Source organism: Sphaerodactylus townsendi, linkage group LG05 (assembly GCF_021028975.2).
Source record: "Sphaerodactylus townsendi isolate TG3544 linkage group LG05, MPM_Stown_v2.3, whole genome shotgun sequence".
NCBI lineage: Eukaryota > Metazoa > Chordata > Lepidosauria > Squamata > Sphaerodactylidae > Sphaerodactylus > Sphaerodactylus townsendi.
The window spans coordinates 100,806,675-100,834,417 of NC_059429.1; the positions used below are offsets into that span (position 1 = coordinate 100,806,675).

A 27,743-nucleotide genomic window follows, 5' to 3' on the forward strand; every position below is an offset into this window, starting at 1 on the left:
AAGGTGATATGATAAAAGTATGTTTTTTAGGTGTCCTTCAGTTAAATTTATTAGAACAATACTAAGAACTAATTTTATATTTACTAACTGTTGAGAGTTCTGTTGCCTTTTCTTAAAAATCTGAGTGAACTCACATCTCACAGAATTGTAAAACAATATGAGAGAATACATATGGACAAAACTGACTAATTTTAGGAATACAAGATTCAAATAGAATCCAAAAGTAAAATGGGAATTTTATATTAATCATTTCTTTATGCATATCAATATAAAGCTAATAATTTGCTAATAAAACTGTGAAGTAGATGAACACAAATGAGTGTTTAATATACGTAGTTTTTATTATATATAAATTATTACAAATAATTCTAAATGAAGTACTTAACATGAGTATGATAATATCTAGAAGTTGGTAAACTTATTTATTAGGTCTCTTTTCTATTTTGAATGTAACTGATGTTTAACTAGCTATTCACGCAGATTATCTGATTGTTCCTACTGTATCGCCCCTTTTTTCCCTTCCCTTTTTTCTGTATTATTCCTGTCATATATGGAAAAATTAAAAAAAATATTTTTTTTTAAAAATAGGCAAAAATATTTTAAACACCACTGGCCTTTGCCTCTCACAGTGGTAGCAGAAGGGAGAACAATCCACCAAGACAGCAATTGAAGTTGAACCATAGCAAGGAGATGTGGGGGAGGGGGAGGCTTTGGAGGCAATTATCATATTTTCTTTTGTGTGTGTGTATGTATGTGTATATATATATATGTGTATTCTACCTGGCACTAAGATAGTGATTTGAAAAGAAGCAGCCTAGAAATAAAGTTACTAGAAAAAAACCCCCAGAAACAAAAACAGTTCCAATAGGTATTGAACCCTTTTATTAATGTTCCTTTGAGCCACTGGTGATTGTTTTTGGCATCACGACTCTTCATTGGTCCTTAATTAAGCAGTATTAATGCCCAACCCTGTCCTCTCCAAAGGCATATATTGTCTATACATGGCATAGGGCTGACAGTATACCATTGATTTTGTCAACAGCAGCTCCCTCACATCAGACTGCAAATTGTACAAATTAAAAAGCAGTTTATATGACTTAACAAGCTGTTATTCCAAAGTAACCTCTAGTACAGAGCAAACATTCATGGTCCTTCTCTTTAAAATTTCTAGAAATTTAGTATAAATCAACTGAGTTATTTCAACAATATTTGATTGAATGTATATGTGTGTGTGTGTATATATATATACACACACACATATGTATGTATGTGTGTGTGTATATATGTGTAGATGTGTGTGTGTGTGTGTATATATATATAAAATTTCCATGATCATTTGAAAACAAAATAAAAAAGTTATGTTTATTCACTGATTTATTGATTTATCAAAATGGCATATAATAAATGACAGATATGCATTTTCAGCTAATACTTCCAATGTAAATTACAGCTAAGAGTCTATCAGAGCAATCCTATGCCGAGTCACTCCAGCCTAAGCCTACTGCAATGAAAGCTTAGACTGGAGTAACTCTCCATAGGATTAAACTATTAGACCCTCATTCAGCTACCGGCAGTGTATATTCCTATTGTCTGTGAAAGACGCCTTAAAGGGTAAGAAGCCTTTTAAGCCCTCTTTCTCCAAAGTGCATGTTTTTTTTCTTTCAAAATAATACCAAAATAGTAACTGCTCAGCTTTTTCATGCTCTTCACAGTGACAGAGACCCAGGTGTACTTGTTATTTAATCATCTCCAGGGGACATGACTGAAAAATATTTTTTAGATACACTGTAGTGACATGCGAGTTTTCAATAGGAATGTAAGAACAGGAAGCAGTATAATGTGAATTAATCCATTTTGTCCAAGAAAATCTCCACTGCCTCCACATAGGATATAAATTCAGAAGGTTAGTCATTGAGTCAAAGGAACTCTTCTGTTAGAAGGCACTTGATGAAGGGGCATTTGTAGTAACAGTTTCTGCAATTTATCCAAGTAATATCTAATGAGAACATCAGCTTGTCGGTTCCACGCTGGTACCTTTTTGCCTTGGGGTTACAACAGAGAGGAGGGCTTCTAGTGTAGATTTAATCATTAATCATTAATCAGGTCTCAGGTCAAGCACAACAAAGATTCTGTTGTTGCTCCTTCATATCGCATAGGGAGTATCTAGAACAGCTACTCCGGCTGCTACGCCCCCATCAGCATGTTCTACAGTTTTGGTTCGCAAGAGATGCCCAACGTGTTTGTTCATTATGAAATCCTGACCTTGCCTGCAAGAGGAGGGAAAAAAACAGTAAGAACACAATAAACCATTAAACCGGATAGCTCTACTGAAATCATGCAGTAAGATGGGGCTTCCTTGCTCTTCATCTTCCCAGAGCTTCAAGAAGTGCAAAGTGAATGAGATGGTCATGTGGCTGAGAGAAGTCAAATCCAGATAAAGTGTCAGTGATGGTTGCTGGAAAAGCAACAGCTTTTAACAAATTCTACCATCAAGAATGTGCAACTTTTGACAAGAGACAAACCTGGGAAACTTGTTGGACCAAAAGGTGTCCATAACAGTGAAAAATGATGTTCCCCCAGCTGCGTCTAGTCCCGTGGTGGCAAACATCTGGAGTGCCATAGGTTCGCCACCACTGATCTAGTTGGTTCCCTGTTTCCAGATGCCTGATTTAACTGTCCTGGTACATGTTTCAGTCATCTCAGGCCTGAATTATTGTAACACACTGTACATGGGGCTGCCCTATAAGTCAGTCTGGAAGCTGCAGTGAGTGGAAAATGCAGCGTCCCATCTGTTATCAGGGCTAGCTGACAGGACCATAGCCCTCCTGTTCTCAGGCCCCTTCACTGGCTGATTAATTTCTAATTCGATGCAATCAGGTGTTGGTGTTCCCCTTTAAAGACCAGCATAACCTGACCCTGACACACTTGAAAGACTGCTGAGGGGAAATGGAGCTGCAGAATGGGAATATGCTGGGAGAGGAAACATCTATTATCAGTTACCCCACAATCTTCCAGAGAGCAGGCTTGGGCTTTTCCAGTGGCTGTCCCATGCCTCTAGACCAGCCCTGTGGGAGAGGTTAGTGAGGTTCTTACACACTTGGTAATACTGCATAACTATTAGATACAATTAAAACTCAGAATGAAACCCTGAACAAAATTAACACTTGTGTTGCCCAGTAAACCATCTAAAATCTTCAAGTGAAAATATCTTGGTAAGCAATAACTGCGCCATCTACTGTTGACAAAAATCCTTCACAGAACATCAGCTTTTTGTCCCATGCTCACTCCTCATGCATTCAGTTTCAGGTCTCACCTCCACTTGATCACAGCATCTACTCTGGACAGAGTTAAAACAGACAGCAGTAGCTAGAAGCTTGGTTAATGATATGAACATCTTAGCATATTAATAATATCCTGCCCCAAAACTGTGGGTGATCTCAAAGATCTGATTATTGTGAAAGAACAGATCCCTCGGGAACGGATACCTTAAAACACATACTGACTGTTGTGGTATTACCCAGTGATGTAACCAATGATGAGCAAGAACCATTTCAGTCATAATAGTATGCGTGTATAAAGTGCTGTCAATTTGCAGCAAGGGGCTTTCAAGGCGAGTGAGAAGCCATTGCCTTCCTAAGCAGAGTCTTCCTTGGAGGTCTCCCATCCAAGTACTGACCCTGCTTAGCTTTTGACAACTGACAAGACCAGGCCATATGCTGCCTTCCTTCCCAGGCACAGTACCAGAAAGTGGGTATTTCTTATTTATACAGAATTACACACTTGGAGACACATACTTCTAATATCTCTGTCACACACACACGAACTTTAACCCAGTGATATAAGTCAGATTATTAGTATGATTAAAAACTGGATTATTAAAAATCACTTTATAGAATACACAGCACAGTGCGTGAGCTACTTTTCTGATGTGCAATGAAGGCCTGGTGATTTGAAATATACTCACATGATGAATGTGGTATAAGAGCAACTCCTAGATAAAACATCTACAATACACAGTCATTTACTGATTCAAGCTACTAAGAAGTTAATACTATATTCTCTATTGATGGAGAATATATCGAACTTAAACAGCATGCTTGTGAAAACTAATGCACTTTGAAATGTAGCACACACACATAAATATATATTTTTAAAAAAACCAAAGTGAAGGCTTTGGGTAAGCAAATAAAGATACTTTCTCACCGGATGTATACCCCGAAGATGCCCAATTCAGACACACATTCTGCTATTTTTAGTGGACTGTGAGCCCTCAGCAAATAATTCAGTGCAGGAAGAGGCTTTATCTTGTCCATGAGAATGTAAGAGGTTCTTTCAGGACTGTGTTTAATCTTCTCTAGAACTTTTTTGAGCTCAGCACCATAGAGATTGTTCCCTGACAACATAACAGCAGATAGAAGTTCAAATTACCGCAAATTGAACAAATGGTCGATGCAGGTCTAACTGGTCCCTGGTCTACCTGCATTTAAAAGCAATGGGTAGACCTGGCTGCTGAAGGCCAAGTTGCCAGTTCCATCTTAACAGCTCTCCAAATGGCAGCAGGAAGTGGAACTACCTGGAGGAGGAGGAACAGTGGCTTCCTGCCTGCCAAAGGGGTGGCCAGGGCACCTCCAGAGATGTGGCGCTCAGGGCACGTACCCTGGCTTGCCTCACCCTATATACACTAGTGAAAGCAGTCCTGAATATATGCTTACAATATGTCTTCTTACATTTAGTAAGAAACCTATAACTAAGACTATTTTGACATTTCTTCACTTAGGCCAGGAAGAGGACAAATCTTTTCAACCTGAAGGTTTTTGCCCCCTTTGGAGGTTCTGAATCACTGACTAATGCTGTTTCTAGTACTGGCAGTTCAGTATCACTTCCTGCTTGCCCCTGTTTACATTTGCATGAGCCATCAATTCCAATAGCCCTCTCTGCCATTCCACTGTCCTTCAGGGGCACTCAAACTGATTAACAAATTGCTTTTCTAAAGTATTGATCCATCAGCCCATGCTTCAGTCCAGCAAGCCAATATTCTTAATAAACTGCTAGGCAGCTTTAGGGCTGGGAGAAAAGCTCACATGGAGCAGATTTTAGTCCCTGGCTGCAATTTCCTAACTTCAGAGAGGTCACAAGCAGCAGTCTAGCACCCCTGCATTGTGCCTGTGCTAAGATCTCAGTCTCCCTAAATACCTTCCCAAGGTGTTGTAGGTCCCTATATTACTGTAAACTTTGGAAGCAAACTGGGAAAAAACCCAAAGCTGAAGGTCATGTAGTCTTTCCTTTTTTGCTTCATCAACAGAAATTACTTGTTACGAAGTGGGATAAAATATCTGCCTTGAAAGATCTCTCCTTCCCCTTCCTTACGAGCAGAAGCAAGCAGATATCAAATGTGATGAAATAGGTAGGGGAACTCTAGTACTCACACCCCAACTTGCAAATAAATTGTTATAAAATAGCATCAGATTTCTGTAATCTTTTATCAGTTTAAATATTTGCAGCATGACATCAATATGGCTGGGGAATGCTAATGAGATAGCCTGGTAGAGGCCTGTGGCTGACTGGAGATCATCTGGCCCATTCTGCTCCCACCAGGAATGGGAGGTTTCTGCAGGGAATGAGACATGGAAGAGAGAGGGGGGAACTTCTTTGGTGTTTTTCTGAATCCTACCAGCACTGATGGGGATTGAAGGACATGAAACGAGCTGTGTTCCATTACTTCCTTCAGAAGGCTATGCCTGATGGAACCCACATTTAGTGGGGTGCAATGAAGGGTCCAGAGCATCCCCCAAAAGTTGTAGCTGTCCCTGTTCATACTAAATTTCATTTGTGATATTCAATCATGTAGCATTTTTTTATACTCTGTCCAATTGCTTCTACAACTGAGATTATTCCTGTCTACTTCCATTCTTATAAAAAGAGGAATGATCATCTGGATAAACCATAAGCATATCACAATAGAAGCTCCTATGTTCTGGTTAATAACACTCACTTCTTCAATTGGACCATTGCACTCATCTTCACAAAGAAAATCAATTACCTCCTCCCTCCCGCTGAGGTTTTAAAACAAACCGCTCTGGATCAGCTATGGCCATGGCAACCATCTTGTCACCTTCTTCATTCTGAGGAAAAATAAAAGACCCCTTGTTCTCAATACTATACACAGTAATAAGTTTATTGTCTTGGCCATAGGCCTTCACAATCTCCTCATACACAGCATCATAAAATGAAAAGGTACACAATAAACACCCCATGTATACTGACTTAGCTGAAATAGACTAAATTAATACTATATAAATATCCCTATCAAGTAATACAACACAACATCATTAAACCGTATTTAACCTGATTCTTTTTGCAGCATGAGCAAAAAGTGATTCTCAATTAGTAATATAATGGTGATCATCAGATAATAGACAGATCAGTTTCCCAGTGTTATTGGTGTCCCCTGCAATTGGAAGAAGTCCTTTAATATATTTGGATCTTATATTATCATAGAGAGGACACTCCAGATCATAGTGCAGAATGTCCTCATCTGTGTCACTATCACAGATACATCTGTAGTTGGGTACTGGTACATTACTACATCGTGCACAATACACTGGCGTTGGTATGGCCTGGAGTCTCAAGTTGGTAAATGCCATTCTAAAGATATAAGTTGGCGAATTCTCTAAATATGGCGATCTAATATGGTCCTTCTCAAAAATATTTGAAGAAGGGGGCAACTTTAGATTGATTGGTTCGATCTCTATCTACTGGTTTCCAACAACAAAATTCTATTTCACGATAAAGACAGTTTGCTAGACAAAACAATCCAATGTCGCAATATACAGGAGACTATTTTAGGGACATAATTTATACTGTTTTCCTACTGTATTCGATCTTTGTAAACACACAGCACTGTAACAGGAATATACAGATGAACTAAGGAGAGGATTCCTTACCATTTCCAGAGAGTAGAGGCCAGTGAATGTTGCCCTTATTTGAGCCACTGCTTCAGGCTTATTAGGCAACAGCCTTTCCAGTGTTCCCGGTCGGCTCAACTCCTGTTGAACTTTTTTGGTTCCAGCAAGCTGTGTGGCAATATCAGGACACTTCACTGCTCTGGACCTTTCCAGCAACAACCGTGCTTCCCAGTTCTTAGGGCAAACAAAAGTAATTAACCTCAAACCAGTTTCCAATGTATGCATCTATTCTTTATTTAAGAGTTTTTAATCGGAACCATTATGTATTTGATAACTGTACCATGACAGAGCAGAAACTAATAGTCACTACAAAATACTAAGTTCTTAATTACATATTGCAGAACACAAATTGCTCCAAAAGAAAGAAGAACCATCAGGTGTCAAATTCGTGGCCCTCCAGATGTTATGGACTACAGTTCCCATCATCCCCTGCCTCTTGAAGTAAACACACATTCCACTCATAACTGAAAACCTCCATTTTAGCTTCAGACCACACATTTATTAAAGCAATATGAAAACTTAACCTCAAGCAGGAGAGTTAACATTTGTCAGACACCAGGAAAGCTTATTGCTTCAATCAACTGAAATATTGGTGGTCCAATAAAATCAACTAGGGAAAAGAAATTTTCTCAGCATAAAAAGCAAGTCAATAATGAATATGCTATTTTCAATTAATTAGTTTTCAGTTTATTAAATTTACACTGGAAGTTTAACTGTGCTTACAACTGATTCACACCGAATGCAATTAAAGATTCAAAACAATAGTACTAACCTGTTTGTTGTAACTCTTTGGCACATAACCTTCTCTGTAATACACCACTGCAACTTCCTCCCCGTCTCTGAAATTAAAGACAATGAAAAACAAAATCAATCCCACCTTCCACTAACCTATCAGCAATGGCCACGATATGAAAGCAGATGATCAGCCACTCAAGAAAGCAGCTGATCAGCAGTCAAGAGGGTGAAAGCCAACTAACCTAAGAAGCCTTTCTCCAGCCTATGGAGTCTTCCTCCAACAGAAGACCCATGTAAGTTCAAGGAAGGCTTCTGAGACTGGAGGACAGCTTTGGACTTCAGCCAAACAGAAAGGTATAAATATTTCATTGAATAAACAAACGGTGCTCAGTGGAGTAGCAGGATAGGGGGAAGATCCACACCATTGACCCCACAGGAGCAGCCATTTTAGTATGTTACGAAAATAAGTGAAAGTCCTGTGACACCTTGAAGACTAACAACATTTTATTCTAGCATAAGATTATGTGAAGTGGCCTTTATCCCATCATGGCAGTTTGTGTATGTGTGATCAGTGCCATCAAATTGCTTCAGACTCATGATGACTTTATGAATCAACGTCCTGCAAACTGTCCTATCATTAACAGCCTTCCTCAGGTCCTGCAAACTGAGGGGTGTGGCTTCCTTTATAGAGTCAACCTATCTCATGACGGGTCTTCTTTTCCTGCTGCCTTCACACTTTCTTAGCATTACTGTCTTTCCTAGAGACTCTTGCCTTCTGATAATGTGACCAGAGCTTATGCTGGGGGGAAAACTGCTGTTAAAGAGTCAAAGGAATCGATTCCTGTTTCTATGCAGTCGAAATTCCACCGTAAACCTCACAAAGGATTAACTGCTTATACATTCTACTGAGATTTCTGGTTGTCTTTGATAAATCCCTTACAATAGTATTTATTTGATTTTTATCCTACCCTTTCCCTAAAAGGCTCATGGTGGCCTAAATAGACCCTTTCCCATTTCATCCTCACAACAACAATGTGAAGTAAGGTAGGCTGAGATATAGTAAATGCAAAGTAAAATAGCATACAATTGCAGGAAAGTGAATTAATATAGGGTTTGCATAAACCTATTTTGTTTCTGGGTATTAAAGCATTAACTCCTTTATAGATGAATTTGAGAAAATCCACATAAACTTTCAGTTCCATGGACTAGACGAGAATAAGCATGAGAAGAAATGTCATCCAACCACCAGTATGCATCACAACACTCATTAAGGGAAAAGTTGTGAACACCTAAAAACATTTGGCACAAAAGTTAAGTGTTAATCTGCGTTCTGTGTTTTTTCTCACTCTAGTGACAACACTACAAATGGTAGAACTGAACAAGTGGGAATGGTGTGCTTGCTCACACTCAGTGGGTGATCCGTGGGAAATACTTACATATATAACCTCTTGTCATTATCCAAAGATGCCTTTTCAAACACATCTTTAAATCTTCTCCGGATCACCCGGATATTCCTTTAGAAAGCAAGTGACAAAGTCACTGACATTTGCAACAAGAGATGGACACCAAGTTATAACATTGCAAGTTCAAAACAGGACTTGGAAAATACGTGCAGAATCAAAACAAGTGGTGAAAAACAATCATTTATACCTTCAACAATAGTACTACTCCGATACAAGAAGGCAGAAATGGTTGACTTACAACCAACTAACAGCAATGACTAAGTGATGCCCAACTTGTTTCAACTGCACTATATTTTTGAGAAGAAATCCATAACATGGCACCCCGGGGCATCATGGGGCCTTTCCTGGCAGGGCCAAATGGTTTTTTTTTTGAGTTTCTGATATTTATAATTGTGAAAGATGCTCTTTTCTGAAAAACACCAATCCCCTTTAGTCTTGTTTAGTGTATAAGCAGAGTAGCTAGCAGCCAATCAGGATCCATGGAAGTGCTGGAGGAGCCTGATAGGAGTGGGAGGTACAAGGAGACTCTCTGTTTCACTTAGATAGGGTTTGCATTTCCAGACTGTTAGGTTAGAGAGGTCCTGGTTCAGGAGACTTTTCAGAGCCTGCCTTCTGAGTGAGGTCAGGGAAAACAGCAAACGGATGGTGACAGGATTCTGCTTGCAGAGCAGTGGGCTGAAAGAAAACCCTTTGCTAGGAAACTGTGGTGCCTTAGCTTCTAGTTTCTTTGAAAATCTAGCTGCTGTGTACACTCCTAAATTAACAATTCTAACTTTAAAAATGAATAGGCCCAACAAGCAAGTCAGTGTCACACCTGTAAATAGTTTCCATCCTCTTTTCTACACCATCTTATTGCCATATCCTTGGGAATAAATACGTTACTGGTCTTTTTCTGTTTCCCTCATGGTTGTTTCATGGACTTGAAAAGTGCCTTTGATTCTCTGCAAAGGAGCACTCTGTGGGAAAAACTTAGGGTACTACAAATGGATCCTCGGCTTCTGTTTCTCATTAAAAAAATTCATTCAGATAATTATGGCCAGGTGAAATTTACAAATAAGGGCGATCTAGCTCCAAAATTTCCAATCTCGACAGGTGTAAGACAGGGCTGCATTTTGGCTCCTCATCTTTTAAATTTATATTTGAATGATTTAGCCCCAATTCTACAAAAAACCAATGGACACCCACCAAAGTTAAATACTAGGGATACTCCCGTATTACTTTATGCAGATGACACTACAATCATGTCATTTACTAGAGTTGGTCTTTTAAGATACCTGCGAATTTTCCATGACTACTGTCAAAAAAACAGTTTAGTTATCAACTATGCCAAATCAAAAATTCTAGTCTTCTCAAAATCTTGCAAACTGAAAATTGGGTTATTGGTAACAACTCGCTCACACAAGTTAAGGAATTCAATTATCTTGGTATTGTTTTCCAGCATAAACTTCAATGGTCCAAACAAAAAGCAAAAGTAATTAGAACTGCTAGCTGCTCAGCTTCCTTAATTACACAATTCTTTTACACCAAAGGCAACCAAATTGTTCCAGCTACTGTAAGAATATTTGAAGCAAAAATAATTTCATCCCTTCTGTATGGTTCGCAACTTTGGCTACAGGAGTTTGACTCTAATATTGAGAAAATACAGTCCTCCTTTTACAGGAAAATCCTGGGTGTTCCAAAATGTGTCCCAAATAGGGTGATCTGTGCAGAACTGGGTATACACTCTATTGAAACAAAAGCTTGGATTATGCTTTTTAAATTTTGGCTAAAATATTCTTTAGGGTAAAGGAAAATTCGTTATTTTCCTATTTTAAATCTGACCGACTGAGCATATCCTGGTTATTCCATATTGAATCCAAAATAAGAACTCTAGGATTCTCTCTGGAATTTCTCGAACCTCTTAACGAGGAATATATATTTAGATTGCTCAGCCAAAGACTGACTGATATGGAATTTCAGTCCCTTCACCCAGTACAGCCTACAGTATGTTCCCCAGATTTTCTAAACCTACCCATCCTACATGGGAAGATAGCAAAATACTTCTATAGTCTCGACAGTCCATCTCGTCGCAGAGCATTTATGCTTGCCAGAGTAAACGCCTTTCCTTCTAAAGTTACAATCGGGAGATTTCAAGGTGTTTTATTCGCTGACAGACTATGCCCATGCTCTGTTAATGCCGTGGATACAATACAGCATATCCTCCTAGAATGTCAGCTACACTCTGCATTACGTAGTCACTATATAATCCTGATTATTAAAGCTAAAACAAATCTGCCTTTGGCTTATGTAGTGAAGTATTTACTTAGTGATGCATCTTCTGAGATAACCTTTAGGGTCACTATACATCTAGCGGAAGTAATATCTCAAAGACAGTACTAAAATGTGTCCCTCAATGTATCAAATCACTGGCCTTCACAATTGTATAATGCAAACAGTGGCTTTTTGTGCAAACAGAGGGATATTCTAATTGATTTGATTCTGACAGTTGGGCTGCACTGCTGAAGTGCTTAATGCACCTCACTTGAGCTTCTATTGAGGTCATCAGTCTTCCCAGTTTTAATATACTTTTATAATTCAGGTGGAAGTTGATAATAACATTACTCCATCAAATTTTGATCACTTTAAAAAAATCATTCATGCTTTATCAAAATCTGGCCAGGGTTGCTCTGCGACTATGTACATGTGCAAGGAGTTCTCACCAGCGCTCCTGCACCAACGGTTACTATTACAGGTAACAGCAAAGGTTAAAAATGGTTGGCACATATACATGAGAAAGTAAAGCATTTGCCTGGAGAAGCAGCATTTTTTGTGTGTGAGTAAGGGCAATAGATGTCTTCAAAACGAAGACAGATATTGCCAGATGTGCATTTTTAGCTAGTTCAATATCTATACTTATATTGCATGTAGGCAAGAAAATATTTTTAAATAATACATTGATTTTAAAAAGGTATCCTGTGAAACAGAGCTTCTGCCAGCAGTGTTGAAGAGTTACTGCTGGAGTTATGCATGACCTAGGTACTTGATATTTTATGGCTGGTTCTGCCTTCTATGATTGTACCCACCAACCTATGTCAGAAGTTCAAAGGTGTCTTATTTACAGCCTAGGTATGGTAAGGCAGAAGCAGATGAATGTGAAATGCAATGCATTTTTAACAAGACAAAAAAGGCATCTTTACGTTTGTGAGCATCATACTGAGAATAATTGAGAATAATTCAGACAGACTTAACACTTTTAAATCCTATTAATTTCAGTGTGAGAATCAACAGCTACTCTTAAGAGTTGCTACACAGAAAGACACTGATCCACTTTCAGGGGACTAATTAAATGGCTTTCCCTGAAATATCACATCCTCTTATGTCAGACAATTACCTCTTCCACAGCTCACTTTCTATACAGCGTTGATCAAAAATATTCCTCTGAGTTTCTTCAACCAAGAACATTACCACTGCCCTGAAACAAACACACATAACTTTTTTTGTGTGAAAAACAACAGAAGAAGAAAAAAACAGTGATGTACACAAGAAATAAAAATTAAAGGGAAAAAGAGACAAACACAAAAGACAGTTAAAAAAATCAACATTGTAGATGTCCCTAAGTATCTGCCATGGAGACGCAGATAAGAATACATTTTCTTGAAGGATCTTTTTACCTGTCTGAAGCATAGAGTTCCCAAGCTTTTGCAATGCCCATGGAGATTCCTTTGGATGGATTATTGGTCAGTAGTTTTGAAGCTTCCTTGGACTTCCCCAAAACATTCAACACATGACTGTGATAGTGAAGCAAATGCATGTGACACAACTATTCAGAGGACAATTAATGCATATAACAAGCCTCACAGCTAAGCAAGAACCACTTTTGAGAATACAAGATGTGATGGACTATTTGTTATCAGGGAAAGCCTACTGGAATGACATTACACTAATCCTGGGTACACAAATACTCCAAATAAACATCAATATGTACAAAGTAAGTGCATAGAGGGTCCCACCTGCTATTTACACATGTGTGTACATTGATGGTATTTTATGTCATAGTATATTCTGAAGAATTAAATGTAACAGATAAAGTAATCCAAAAAGATTTAGAGTTCTTATATTTTGGACTGAATTTACACAGGTCTTCTACAACTACTCTAAACAAACTGGCATCAGGGAGAGGATTTGACTTTCTCTCAGCTTTCATTTTGAAGAAATATGAATTAGGAGCTTGTCAAATAAGCTTGAAAATATATATATGAATGCTCAGAAACTAGAGAAGGGGCAGAATTTCTTGTGTCTTCGGGATCCTCCATATATCTAATTGCCCTGATAGCAAATATACAGTTCTGAGAAATGTCAGCCATGGCCAGGATCTTCTGTAGAATTATCCACTTCTGAGAATACACAACACAGCGCAATCCTAAATAGAGTTACACCATTCTAAATCCACTGAAGCCTGAGGACTGTAGCTCTGCAACACACAGCCTCACAGTTTGTTAGCAACATACCGATGCACTGCTGTCATCCGTGATGTGAGTCCTCCAAAGCTAGCAGCAATGGTATTGATTTCTACTTGCTTTAGAGCTGGAATGCTATCTGCACCATGATCAAACATGTAGTCAGAGCGATTGATTCCTAAAACAACTGGCTGACAAAGACAGAAAGAGGTATAGTAGTCATCATTGCAAGACATCACAAAGCATCCATCAGTCTACTTATTTCCTGACTAGCTATGGCCACTACAACCGGTTGATTCAGATGTTCATGGTTTAACTCTTGTAGAAATCATAACAAAATGCTCCTGCATCCAACTGAAAATTATTTTGGCAATGTAACATGTTAAGTGCTAAGAAAACCATATTATATTTTATTCAGACAACAAAGAAAGCTACTGTATTGGAAGGCTGTGTGACACAGTTTTGAGACTGCTTTTATCAGTGTATATCACAAACGGTTAAAGGGACTAGAATTAGATAAATGCCTCCCATAGAAGTAACTTCTGCCTTGGTTTATGCTCTAGGTATAAAAATATCTATATTCACTAAACAATTCAGATATACACACAACTGTTTTAAAAAGACTATCTAGTAACATGGACTTTTATATGGCATACCTGAGTAACTCCTTCTTTCAAAACTTGCCTGTAGATTTTAAAAAGCTGAGCAGTAAAGTCATCCACTTTGATAGTACTAGGAAGGACAGAAGAGAAAGGTAATATAGAGTATTTAATAATGCTATGACCAAAAAAAAAAAAAGAAAGTTGACGAAAGGATATCTTATGGGACGGGACGGGGGCTGCCCCAGGCGCACGCCATGGGAAATCGCCCCCTTCCCCCCCCCACCAGCCAGGCCTCAGCAGCCAGAGCAGGCTTCTTTTCAGCTGGCTGCAGAGCAGCTAATTGAACTAGTGAGTGGGTGGGGGGGGGCTTTACTGGGGGGCACACCCCAATACCGGTCCATCTCACCCCACCAGCCAGGACCCATCAGCCGGAGCAGGCAGTTTTTTCAGCTAGCTGCGGCTGAAATAAAGTAAGTGGGTGGGGGGGCGGGTCTCCACGGGGAGGCGGGACTCTGTGGGGGTGCCCCACACATGCCTCCCCCTTCCCAACTCCACCCCACCTGCCAGGCCCCAGCAGCAAGAGCAGGGTGTTTTTTAAAGTAAGGTGGGTGGGGGTGGGGCTCTGTGGGGGAGGTGGGGCCCCACAGAGGGTGGGGCCTGGGCACAATATGCCCTGGGTGTAATCCCCCCCCCACACCACTGCCTATCACAGTTTGCCATTATGTCCTAACCACACTCTGGTTTGCTCTGTACTCTACAAGTCAAAGTTCCAAAATCTGGGTTAGAATCTCAGTTTGTAGAGTAGGAAACAAAATAATAGTTTGTGGTTAAGGTGCAATGGCAAATTATGGTGAACTTGCATGAAAGGGAAAAGAGTCCCAGAACACCATATTTGTCACTGCCTGAACCATGCCTTGCTCTATAGAATTAAAGTATCCTGACTGACTTTCAAAACCTCTAGGATGTATTTAGCATTTTTAATAGCTACGTGATAGGCTGAATGGTAATTGACATAATTTTATCTAAGGAGGTAAAAAAGTACCTGATGCACAGATGCAGAAGAAAACCGTAAAGCAATGAGCTATATTAGATATAGCTCTCAGAAATGCCAGAACAGAAACTCTGATGTTTTCCAATTATCTATGTTCAAGTAGTTAAATGCCATTTTAAGAGGTGGCTAGGATGTGAATGATGGAAGATAATGAGAAATGCAGGGTTGAGGGATACAAACAAAACAGTGCAAGAAATATATCCATAATTGGGGTGCTGTGTGGTTTCCGGGCTGTATGTACAGCCCAGAAACCACACAGCACCCCAGTGATTCTGGCCGTGAAAGCCTTCAACAATACATCTCCATGATTAATGGAAGGTTTCCATTTAAGATAGTATTTAAATACAATATGGTATATATACCTGGCAAGAGTTGACTCCAGGAATTCTGTATTTTGGCTGACTTTATCCACAAGCAGGTTAAAATCTTGCTGTACTGAATAGGCTTGCTCAAAGAGGCTGCCTGATACTACAGATGGGAGTAGTGCAAAGGGAGCATAATTCACAGTCTGTTAAAGGGACAATAATGGATGTATGAACTACTACAGTACCTCTCATTCCCATTCCGCAGGAAATTTGCTTAACACATACAGTGACCCTACAAATCAATCACAGAGGAGACAGGCAATACCATAGCCATAGTAACCCAAACCTTAAGAACAGTTTTCCTGCAAGTGGCATAAAACACTGGCAGGGCGGGAAAACACTATGGAGCAATACAGGAAATTGAGATTCCCCTTCTTACTAGTTCAGGAATAACAAAAGAAAGGACCAAGAAACTAACATGCTGGTTTACATCAGGGGTCTCTAACTTTTTGAGCCTGCAGGCACATTTGGAATTCTGGCATGGCAGGTGCAGAAACAAAATGGTTCTCACCAAATGGTTGCCACAGGAGGAGGAGGAGGAGCCAGCAACAAAATGACTGCCACAGATTACCTTCAGTAAAACAGCGCAGACCTTTCTGCTGTGGTGGCAGCTGGTGCCAAAGCAACATTGAAAAAAAATCTTTACAGCCAGTCAAATCTTCAACAGTCAATCAGCAAAACAACAGTCAACACTTGGCTGTACCCACTTCCTAACAACACTTGGCATCCACTAGAGATGGTGCTGGCAGGTGTCATGGCATCCACAGACACCACATTGGAGAATGATTTGTGAGAATGATTTGTGCAAACTGAATAGTACATGCAGTGAGTCAGCAACCATGTCCCCACATGTACTGCCCAGTTCATATTATCCAGCCACATGAAACAAAGTTATCCATGTATATTTCACAGAAACCACAGGAGATGTCAACCTGCTGCTGAGTATAGATAGGGCCAGAAAGGCAACTGTTGGCCCACATTACCCAATGAGCCATGCACATACATTATGCTACACCCAAGGACAAAATGGATCAGTGTTATAGCTCAAAGTGAGATACACAGCACTGCCATAATGCTGCATGGATAGCAGTATGAGACTACACAGTATCATCTGACAATGTGGGACGAAACCAAGGAAGTGTGATGTAACTGGGCAGGAACACCCACCCTCCTTTGTCTTCTTTTTCATCCCAAGGTATATAAGAATGTGCATGAAATGTATCTTTCTGCTTACATCAGATCCATTGGGGTCATCTTTGGTCCTCATTAGAACTCCTTCAAGAAGTGCTGCATCCACTGCAATTGCTGCCACGTTCTGAATAAGCTGGTCATTATGTACAACATCTTCCCAAACAGAAGTCATTGAAAAGGCTAAAGAAGCAGACTGAAGACTGAAAACAATAAACAAGAATCACAAAGCATGATAACAACTCTGGTCCAGCTTGTCAAGGTTTTTTTTTTTTAGCTTACTTTAAAACAGACTTAGGGAGATGGATTTTCAGGCAGAAAACATAACTATCAGGAAATGAATTTCTTTTGTTAACTGAATTTAATAGTCTTGACACAGGAGATGCTCAAGCTATGCCATCCTCTAAATAAGTCCTTTCCAACAATCCTTGCCCAGAAAAAATCCCACTGTGACACAGTGAAAAACAAATGGAATTCAAACCAACTCTGCTTTTAAACTTAATTTACAACTACTTATTTGATACATTTGTATTGTACACTTGACACGTTGATGCTTTAAATAATACTGTCAAAAAAGTTAGGCCAAGTGATACTGAATTGTCCAAATTAGCTTTGTAACTAAGACAGAAATCTGGCTATCATGCATTGAAAGTCAATCCTTTCTCCTTTACATCCAACTCACAAAAGTAGAAAGTAATATAGTAAGAATAATAATAATAAGAAGAGTTTGGATTTATATCTCCCCTTTCTCTCCTGCAGGAGACTCAAAGGGGCTTACAATCTCCTTGCCCTTCCCCCCTCACAACAAACACCCTGTGAGGTGGGTGGGGCTGAGAGAGCTCCGAGAAGCTGTGACTAGCCCAAGGTCACCCAGCTGGCGTGTGTGGGAGTGCACAGGCTAATCTGAATTCCCCAGATAAGCCTCCACAGCTCAGGGGGCAGAGTGGGGAATCAAACCCAGAGTGGGGAATCAAACCCTAACCCAAACCTCCTACGCCACTGCTGCTTGTAAGATAATACAAGCAGCATGGCAGCAACATTTGTGTGAGAATGCCATCCCCCTTCATCATCAAGTCTGACATGGCTCTAGACTTCACAAACCAGCTCCAAGCCCAGCTGCTGGGAGCACCCAACATTATGTATCTTCTGTACAACTTTCAAGGGCAGCACCATGGAGTGCATTGCAGTAATCTAATCAAGATGTTACCAGGGCATGCACATACTGTATGTTTATGTGTTCATATTTTTTATTGAATTTTACAACTTCCTTTCAATGCTGTTCTATGTTTAAGTGTTTTTTGTTCACCACTCTGGGGCCCCAATTTGATAGGAAAGACAACTTTGAAATGTTTTAAAGAACACAAATAAGATCTTTTCCTCCCTGGAAGGGCCACAGATAGCTCACAAGCTGGAATGGATGGAAAGCACCTCTGGCCACTGTTGCTGCCTGTTTTATTCAACAGGAGGCCCAGGTCCAGCAGCACCCTCAAGCTATGAACATGCTCCTTTAGGGCAAGTACAACCCCATTCAGAACAGGAAATATCCCATTCCTGGGTCAAGCCTCCCATCTGCTCGTAGCAACCGTTTTGTATGAACAAAGCTACAATGCAAATGTCACACTGTCATCAATTTCTCTTTTGTGACAACTATTAGCCCATGTCTGCATAAACCGCCTGCTTCCAGCAATTGACATTGTTAGCATGAGCTCCCAGAATGAAGTGTGATTTCTGAGTTTGTTCATATTGAACCAATTAATGCAGTCATGCTAGGCAAAAAAAGAAAAATATACATTGGGGCAATATCTCCATTGAGCCAGGAGTCTGTAAATTTCTGTGTATTTTAAAATATAGTCCTAAGGCAGCCTTCTATCTCTTGCACAGAATTAATGTACATTAGCAATGAAGTATGAATATGTATGTTATAATTATTCATGTGCTAATAAGCAGAATACTTTAAACCCTACGGATGTGGTTCTTGATTTGGCTTGTTGAAATATTAGAATAACTTGTTGAAACATGAGAAGACCTTGTTCAAGAAAACAGCTCACACAAAATGAGGTCCAAAATGGCCATTTACTTATATAATCAAAACTGCATTCAAAAGAGTTCCAGGGCAAGTTAAAACAACTGCAAAATATATATAGAGAGATATACATATTTCACTTCTGTGTCACATGTATTTGCCACTTTCCCCCCCACACCCTGAATAAAACACCAGGGAGTACGTCTTTTTTCTAAGTATACAAACAAGGCTCCTGCGAGGTAAATTTGATTTCAGCACCCATCTCCGTAATGCAGCCTTCCTCAGAAAATCAGTACAGGTAAACAACTGAAGACAATCAAGAATATTGTTTTAGGTGGAGAAACATCTTACCTCCCTGAGTGAAAACCTGGCCAGAGCTGTGTTTTTCTACTCTGTAAAAAAAACAAAAACCATTTCAGGCTAGTGCCAAAAAAATTCAAGTGCGTGTTGGGGTGGGAGGGCTGGTAAAAGAAAAGCTCAAACAGAAGGAAGTAAATGCTGAGTCATTCTTAGTCCATTTGGACACACATTATGCGTAGGCACCCCGCTTCTTCTTTCTCTCTTGATCAATAAGCCTGTTTTTTTCTATACGACCGCCCGCAGTCGCTCCCCAATAACGATTAATTTCAGGAAATCTGTGGCCCGAGACTACATTTCAGCGTTGGCCTTTGCCTCCTCCTAGTCCCCGGGCCTCTTACTAGCCCCAGGCCGCCCCTCAGAACTTCACCTACACCCCCAACCAAGCTAAGGAGGCAAAGGCTACTTGGCTCCACCAGTCATTAGAGGAGCGAAAGTCAATCTCAAGCGTTCCTCCCCGAGAATCGCTGACTACTAGTTGGACCCCCAATTTCCCCCAGGGGCGTGACCCCCTCCCCAGATAGCCACAGTTGTTTACACAACCTTTGAAAGCGAATTGACACCCCACCCCCGGCTCGTCCATACTTATATCCGGGTACCTGGAGCCTCTTTTGCCACAGCCCCCGACAGTCACGGCTTACCTCTCCAGGAGCGGACCAGACGGCCTTTCCCCGGATTGGCTATGCTGTCAGCCTATCAACGAACGGAGGCGGCCTTCTCAGCTGAGTGGCAGGGTTTTCGACAAGTAGCCGCAGAGAAATGCAATACGCTAGAAGGGGGCGGGACCATGCGAGTCAAGAAGGCGGGTCGCGAGTATCGCTCCTTGAAGTTTTCACGTGGGTCGGGTTCTGTGTCATATTCGAAAGCGGGCCTCGACTGTACGGACCGAAGGAAAGGCGACTCATTGATCATGGGTTTAATGCGTATCCCTTCGCGGGATCTTGGAGCTATTGATTTCATACAGCCTTCTATTGGCCGGTTCGAATTCAGTCCACCACCTATCACTGCAGCACCCTGGAAAGGAAGGCGGACAAATTTGGGTCAGGTTCCCAAAAGCAGGTAGAGGAGGTGGTGCGATGATGTCAAGTGGTAGATTGTGAGGGCCTCTGACGTCACTCATGACTTCCTGTGTGCCAAGTGAAATCCTGACGGGGGAATGGGGCAGATCAAGGGCTGTAAGAACCAAGAGGGGAAACGCCTGCAGGTGAGGTGGGGTGACTGGAGCCACCTTCCTTGGGGTTGAGGTAGACTGACAAGACCAAAAAGATTTTCGTTCCTTATGATGGAGTTTCCAGATTAGGAAATTCTTGGAGATTTGGGGTGGATCCTGATGAGGTGGAGTTTGGGGGATGGGCCTCAGCAGGGTGTAATGCCATGCCACAGATTCCTTCCTCCAAAGCTGCCGTTTTCTCCAGGGAAACTAATATTTGCAGTCTGGAGAGATCAGTTATAATTCCAGATCTCCAGGCCCCATCTAGAAGCTGGCAACCCGAAGGAGGTTGGCTCAAAAAGCTGCTGGAGATAATTGCCTGATGCCTTGGTAGTGGTGGAAAATGCCATCAAGTCACAGTCAATTAATGACAATTAATAACACAAACCGTAACAGTCAAAAGAGGTGCTAGCCAGAAACCGTCACATTCCAATCCCCTCTTTACACATAGAGTTTTCAAATAAGACAAACAGAAGTGGTTTACCCTCGCCTTTTTTGTGTAGCAACCTTAGGCTATCTTGGTGGCATCACATGCACTAACAACCCTGTTCAGCCTCCGAGATCTGACAGATCAGGTTAGCCTAGACCATCTAGGTCACAGCTGTCTAATGATTAGATAAGGAATTTTTTTTTAAAAAAAATCAGGGGTACAGTGGCACCTTAGAGGCTAACAAAATGTATCCCATCATAGAGCTCATTTGATTAGATGCTCTTCTGGAAAATTTATGCAACATTCAAATTGCATCAGAGGAGGCTGTTGTACTGATCTCAGAAAACAAAGAAACCAACTTTAGAAATTGTTGCAAAAATGGCCCCTTTCTACAAGTGCAAAAATTAACGAACACCAGAGACATTCAAGTGGAATCGTCTCTAGAATCTGTATTGCGTTTCACATTTGAAGACTTCAGACAAATCATTATCCATTATTCTAGCAATCCGAAACACTATTATATTCTTATGAAGGATTTCAGTGGATTTAGAAGGGTGTAAATCTGCTTGGGGTGGAACTGTCATGATTTGCTGTCATGATTTTAATGTTACATGTTTTATTGTAATCTACCCTGAGACTGTGGTAAAGGGTGGGTAATAAATGTAAATAATAATAGAAACTATTAGTTAAATATTTCTGAACAGTTGTGAAATAAAAAATAGTGTCGGTTTTCTTGCTGCCTGACAAAATCATACTTTTGGTCTGTCATTCAATAAAAATACATGTAAGAATTTGTAGAAATTTTTATCAGTTATTGTTTTGGAGCGATCGACATCTTCCTACTGTAACAGAGTTTGTGTTTCTCTGATTTGTATAAATAATGTCTCATTTTAAAAAACAACATAATTCTATATTGTGTGAATTAGATGTCATTGTTCAAAGACCAGTTGACTTAACTGAGCAGCTATGGGCAAAAGTTATGTTTGGTACCATTTCTCCAAAATTAGGTTTGTCGAAACACATCCAATTTCCGGAGGTGGGGAGGTGGGGTGGGGGTTGTATACAGGAGTATATTGCAGTAGGTAAAATTATACATTTCACTTTTAAAGTTACTTTGGCTTATAAAATCTTCTTGTACTATATTTGTGTTTTAGGTGATATGCCCAACAAGAATTCAGCAGGCTGTAATTCAGGAAGTAAATGTGATTTTTATTCTGAGTCTTGGGAGGAAAGTTGTTTCAAAGGTAAACCGGCAGCTTAAACATAGCAGAGTACTTTTGAACTCCCATTTTTTTTAAAAAAATATGTTTGTTGCTTGTGTTAGAATGATGGAGTCTGGAAGTAACTTTAGAAAAGAATGAATTGTATTTGGGGCATTCATTTTCTTGGGCTGACAGTTTTTCCTTCTTCTCCGTAGACTTGGTTGACTCTGATTGGGAAAGTGATCTCTGTCTCTGCTGTCATCAGAAATCTTTATGCAGTTCATCTGAAGGGAAAAGCAAATTAAGTGAAACTGTGCTGATCTCAGAAACCAATGAAACGAAATTTAGAAATTGTTGCAAAAATGGCCCTCTTCTACAAGCACAAAAATTAGTGAACACCGGAGACGTTCAAGTGGAAACACCTCTAGAGTCTGTATTGCATTTTACATTTGAAGACTGTCAGACAAATGATTATCCATCAAGAGCTTATTCATGTGACAGGTTATGTCAAGGTACCTTGTGTTTGAGTAGTGGAATCCCTCATCTGATCATTTCTGAGAAGACAGTGAATCAGCCAGCCTTCCAGACAGTTAGGGAACCCTGTCAGAAACAGAAACCAGCTGACTCCTTTGTAACTTCTAGCCATGAGAAAAGTGTGCAAGTGTCTTTTCCTTATACAAAAACTGAAATTTTGGAAAACACTGAAGGTGAACATTTCAAACGATCATCACTATGTGGTGAAGTAAATAAAACACCGGTCAAGGAATCAATTGTATTTCATAGGGGCTATGAGAGCACTTGCAATAAAAACAAAACTTCCAGTCAACTGAGAACAGAGCCTTTAGATTACTGTTCAGAAACACTGGACAAAACTGACTGTCCACAGACACCAGAACACACCTGTTCTTTTTCCAGTTCAGGAGACTTCATTATCTCTCTGACTTTGGAAGCAGCTTATCCAACTGATTCATTAGAAGGTGATATTACTACTTCAGAAGCTAAAGTGGCCACAGAAGACTCAAGAAGGCATGCTTTAGCTTTTAATTTTAACGGGCCAGAGCAGAAATTGTATGTTTCTGTCATTCCAAACTCTGTGCACTTAAATACAGAAAGTTTAAGCTTGATCGTTCCTTGTACAAAGCAAACAGGACTTCTGGAAATCCAAGTCAATGAAGCCAGCCGGCCTCTATCAACCCAGGCAGAATCACCTAGCCCTGAATCCAGTAGCCCTGACTTTTATCCTGATCAAGTCCCATCTACCCGAAAACCTCAGAATCCTAGCCAGTCCTTTTTATCTTCTAAGCTAAGACATGTAACTCAGTATCCCTACTTTTTTATCAGATCATTTCCTCCTCATAAGGTCATATCTACTGATAAGATTTTTGGAGTGCAGAAAAATCAACTAAAAGCTGTTAGGCCCATGAAATCTATTGTGTTTCCCAAAAACAAAGAAGTGCGTAAAGGCCAAAAAATTAGGAACAAGTCTTACAGTTCCTCCAAATTCCATTGGCAGACAACTTGGGATGTTGAATCTAGAAACCAATATACTCATAATTATAAAACTGTACAAGAACCAGAAATAAATGAACTGTATTATGTGCCTGAGATCAGTACATGTCACTGCAGTCCACTGATTGATCTAAGTGCTGAGCTGAATTCTGAATGGCAATATTCTGGTACTGAGACGCCTTCAGGCGTTAACAGAAAACTTCACAAAAGAATCAGAGGTGCCAAAGTAATACCTAGATTTTCCTCCCAATACCTCCTAAATCCTAGAAGTCATTTTGAGAGCCTTCGCTACATCTCACCAAGAAGAAAGAAAAATTATTTGAAGATGGCAAATATACTGAATTACTGTTTGGGGTGTACTAGAGGGCATCATAGATGTGACCGCTGCAGGGAGGAGGTTCGTCCCGTTGGTGATAGCGCAAATACAAGAGAGAATGGACTTTTCACTCCACACCTGTCAACCAATATAAGTTCAAGTGCTCCACTTCTCTCAACCTCAGGGAATAGTCCTGTTCTACTTCTCCATACAGAGACTGTTCCAAATGAGAAGGAACATTCACCTATTCCTTGTCCACAAAGACAAACTTGCCGTCCTTTTACACTGTATTCTCTTCCAAATGAGAGAAGGCAATCACCAGCTTCCCGTTTGCAAACTGAAAGAGATACTTCTCCTGTGGTGTTGTATTCTCTTCCCAATCAGAAAAGCTATTCACCTGCTGCTTGTTTGAAAACCGAGAAAGAAAATTGGCATCACCCTGATGGGTGGTGTGGTCCCTCTCGCTCTCCTTGTGCAAATATTGTTAATGTAGTGAAGCCACCAAACAAAAGGGATATGTTTAACATGGAAGAAGTGGATTCTGAATCTGCCCAGGTGACTTGTGGAGACTTAGTCCTGAAGAAGCTTTTGGTTTGCCCATGTGGAGGTGTGCCAAAATATAGCTTGTTCCCTAATGGAGATATTTCTCAGTCAGTTAGTGCAAAAGCTAGGAAAAGTCCTGACACTAATCAAAGAACCAGACTGATAGAAAAAGATGCCGTAAACCCCCCTAGAGGCACCTTTAACACCAGGGAAATCTGCTGTCCCAAATGCCAGCATCTATTCCCATCACATTCTTTGCACAGCATATGTAGACCAGGAATTTTAAGAAGCCATTTTACTAAAGCACAGTCCTACTTGGAGGATGGATTTCCCTTGAGGAACCTAAAAGAAGACGCTGTACAGAAATGTAAAGAAATAAACAGAGGTGAAATAAAACATGTCAAGATTCATGCAGGGCCAGGCACTTCCCAACAAATTGGCCCACTGTCATCTTCTAATGATGCCAATGGTGTGCCAAAATATGCTGCATATGAACCTAAATGCTGCTCATGCTGTCCAGCCATTGTTAAACAACTTCATGGCACATCAAGGCAAGCACCTACCAGTTTCAGCTCAAAACATAAATTACCGGAGAGTTGTCTGAACAGACAACAAGGTTTTCTGGCAGAACCTTGTAGGGGGACTAGAACTTGGTGCACATGTTCCCAACAAATCCCTCTTTTCTGTGTGGATAAAACTGATATATATGAGAGAAATAGAGCTGCACTTCCCAAGAGAATAGATTCTGAAGCTATTCAGGTTTGTACTAGTTCTTTCAGTTACATTGGAATAATGTTAAGGCAGCGCTCATACACATGTTTGCTTGAGAGACAGTTCAGTTGATCGTACTTCTGAGCAAACATTTATTGGATTAGATTGCATGTATTTCAGCATGGGAGTTCTCTGATTATGCACAAATCTTACTAGGTATATGTTGAATTAAGTACATCTTGTCTGCTACATTTATTGCTTTAGTGCATTGCCTGAACTCATTTAAGTAGTGATTATTCAACAACTATTGCCAATTTAGCACTTTAGAAAGAGGATGTTATGATAGTTCATACCGGTTTCCCTATGGATAACAGTGTCACAACAGTTCCTCAAAACTCAGATCTCACTGTTGCACTTTAAAAGTTTTATGGACATAGAAAAAAAACCTTTCACACATAGGTATAGTCTTGTTATAATATACATGGAAAGCAGAAGCCTTGCTCATATGTATGTATATATTTTAGCAAGGAAAATCTGATGAAATATGGATAATTTTATGGGATGTATGTTTAGGATGAAAAACAGCATCGTTTTCATCTGACACAGGCTTGGATCCTGCTTGCAAAGTCTGTGCATGCCAGATGGCCTCTGCTATGAACTGCACTCTCTTGTGCTAGCAATGGTGCAATAAAGAACCAAGATTTTGATTTATTATTTGCCTGACATCAGACTCCGCTGTTAAAAGAAAGGCTTCTACAAGTTCATTATTACAATACATAATTTCATGTATATGTATTTTCCATAAAATTAATAAAACAAAATGCAATAATCACATTAAAATCCTTAGCCCTATGGCCTAATAATAAGACAACGATGAAGCTATGTTAAAGATGTAGCAGGAATTTGGCAGCAGTAGTAAACTAGTTCTGGATTACGTGCTGAACACATAATGTAATGAGAACAGGCCTCGTGTATTGTTGAAGGCCGGAATCACTGGGGTGCAGGATGGGTGTGGGGAGTGAAACACAAATCTGAGGAATAAACAAGGCTTGTAAATCATGGTTAATTGTTATGTGTGAATTGTTATGTGTGAATGGCTGTGGGACATGCCACTAACAAAAGAATATCAAACCATTTCTTGTTATAGCCAGTAATGGAAAAGCAGCTAGAATCTTCTGAAAACAGTTTTTTTTCCATCTCTTACTTGTTTTGTTAATTAGGATTCTCCACAGATTCATCACACCTGGAAAAGGCATGATAAAATTCATCAGTGCTGCCAAAACAAAGTTCAGTGCAGTCGTCTTCAATGAGAAGGCATTGAAAATATCATTGTATGTCAAAATGCCTATTTCACAATCTCAATAAAGTAACACAAAGAACTGTTGTTGTGGACTATTGCTTATTAGTGACTTACCCCCCTCACGAGAGAAAATTGAATATTATAAGAAATGAATGGATTATTGATACTACTTTGCTGATGCTGAACATCAAGTTTCCCTATGAACCATTGAAGAATAAATTATTTTTCTGTTTGCAAGACGAATAGGGAGCTATTATGAATCTAATCTCTAGTACCTAGAAATTAGTGACTTAAATTTCATACCCCACATACTAGTTTTTCTTCTACACTTTTATTGCTATAATTGAGGCTTTGGGGGATGCTTAGTTTTCTAGTGCCCTGACTTGGATTTCCCTGTTCAGGATAAGGATGACAGGAGATTTGTAAACTCATCTGCCATTTCCTAGATCGTCTTTGTTCTGGAATGCTCCTCTAGGGTCCTAGTGCCTACCTTGTTCTATCCCCAAGGCACTAGGACCCAAGCGGAGCATTCTAGAACAAAAACGGTCCAGGAAATGGCGGATGAATTCACAAATCTTTAAAAGTGAAATGTATAATTCACAGACCTCCCATCAAAATCCCACAACCCATCCATCCCAGAGCCTGAGGCTGCAATCCTAAAAACACTTTCCTGGGAGTAAGCCCTGCTGAATAATGGGACTTATTGCTGAGTAGGTCTGCTTAGAATTGCTCCTCATTAAGTTTTGTAATGCATATTATAAACATGCCAGTCTTCTTTGCATGGGATATGAGACAGCAAATCTACTTTCAGATTGTACTAATTTTATATCGATTGCATATTCTCACTAAATGAGACTAATGAAGCAAAGCCTTTCTGTCACAGGCTCATCAGTGGAATTTGTCACGATAAAACAATTTAGGCATCGTCTCTCTCCGCTGGTGCCAAACTGCTAGTCTGCGCACAGTCCCCAGTTCACGTTAAACATAAATCATGGTTGAATATGTTCATGTATGGGCCTTCAGTATCCACATGATGGCAGTATATGAAGGCAAAATCCGTTTACCTCTCTGGTTGGATCACATGTCACTACATAGAATATGATGACTTTTTCTCACAAAAGTTTCAAGTCTTGGTTGCATTTCTGAATTGGAACAGTCTTCTGTCTGTAAGCCCCGTACCACAGCTGTTCTTAGTCTACTTCTGTAAGGATCCTGCACTACTATCAGTTAGCGATGTATTAAAAGTTTTTAATTTGAAGAGCAGTGCAAAAAAGGTGTTTGCTCTGGATCTTGACAACCACAGGTGCTGTGCACGCTCATGGTGCTTAACTCAGAAA

The 27,743-nt window shown here is 40.0% G+C and overlaps 1 protein-coding gene across 5 annotated transcripts; it reads right to left on the reverse strand.

The window, feature by feature from the left end:
• Positions 1-859: 859 nt before the first annotated feature.
• Positions 860-19,851, reverse strand: GSS (glutathione synthetase). Of its 5 annotated transcripts, none has more exons than XM_048495927.1 (14): positions 19,827-19,851; positions 19,180-19,220; positions 16,852-17,008; positions 15,615-15,760; positions 14,256-14,331; positions 13,651-13,790; positions 12,814-12,930; positions 12,534-12,614; positions 9,137-9,214; positions 7,738-7,804; positions 6,945-7,139; positions 6,041-6,122; positions 4,204-4,393; positions 860-2,267 (listed from the first exon to the last, which is right to left on the reverse strand). In XM_048495927.1, the coding sequence occupies exons 3-14, from the start codon at positions 16,978-16,980 to the stop codon at positions 2,144-2,146; spliced, it is 1,425 nt and encodes a 474-aa protein (XP_048351884.1). In that variant the 5' UTR covers positions 16,981-17,008; positions 19,180-19,220; positions 19,827-19,851; the 3' UTR covers positions 860-2,143. The 5 variants fall into 5 exon arrangements, with proteins under 5 accessions (XP_048351884.1, XP_048351887.1, XP_048351885.1 ...); XM_048495930.1 differs by having other exon boundaries at positions 19,785-19,839; XM_048495928.1 differs by lacking the exon at positions 19,827-19,851 and adding an exon at positions 19,771-19,815.
• Between the last annotated feature and the right edge of the window lie 7,892 nt (positions 19,852-27,743).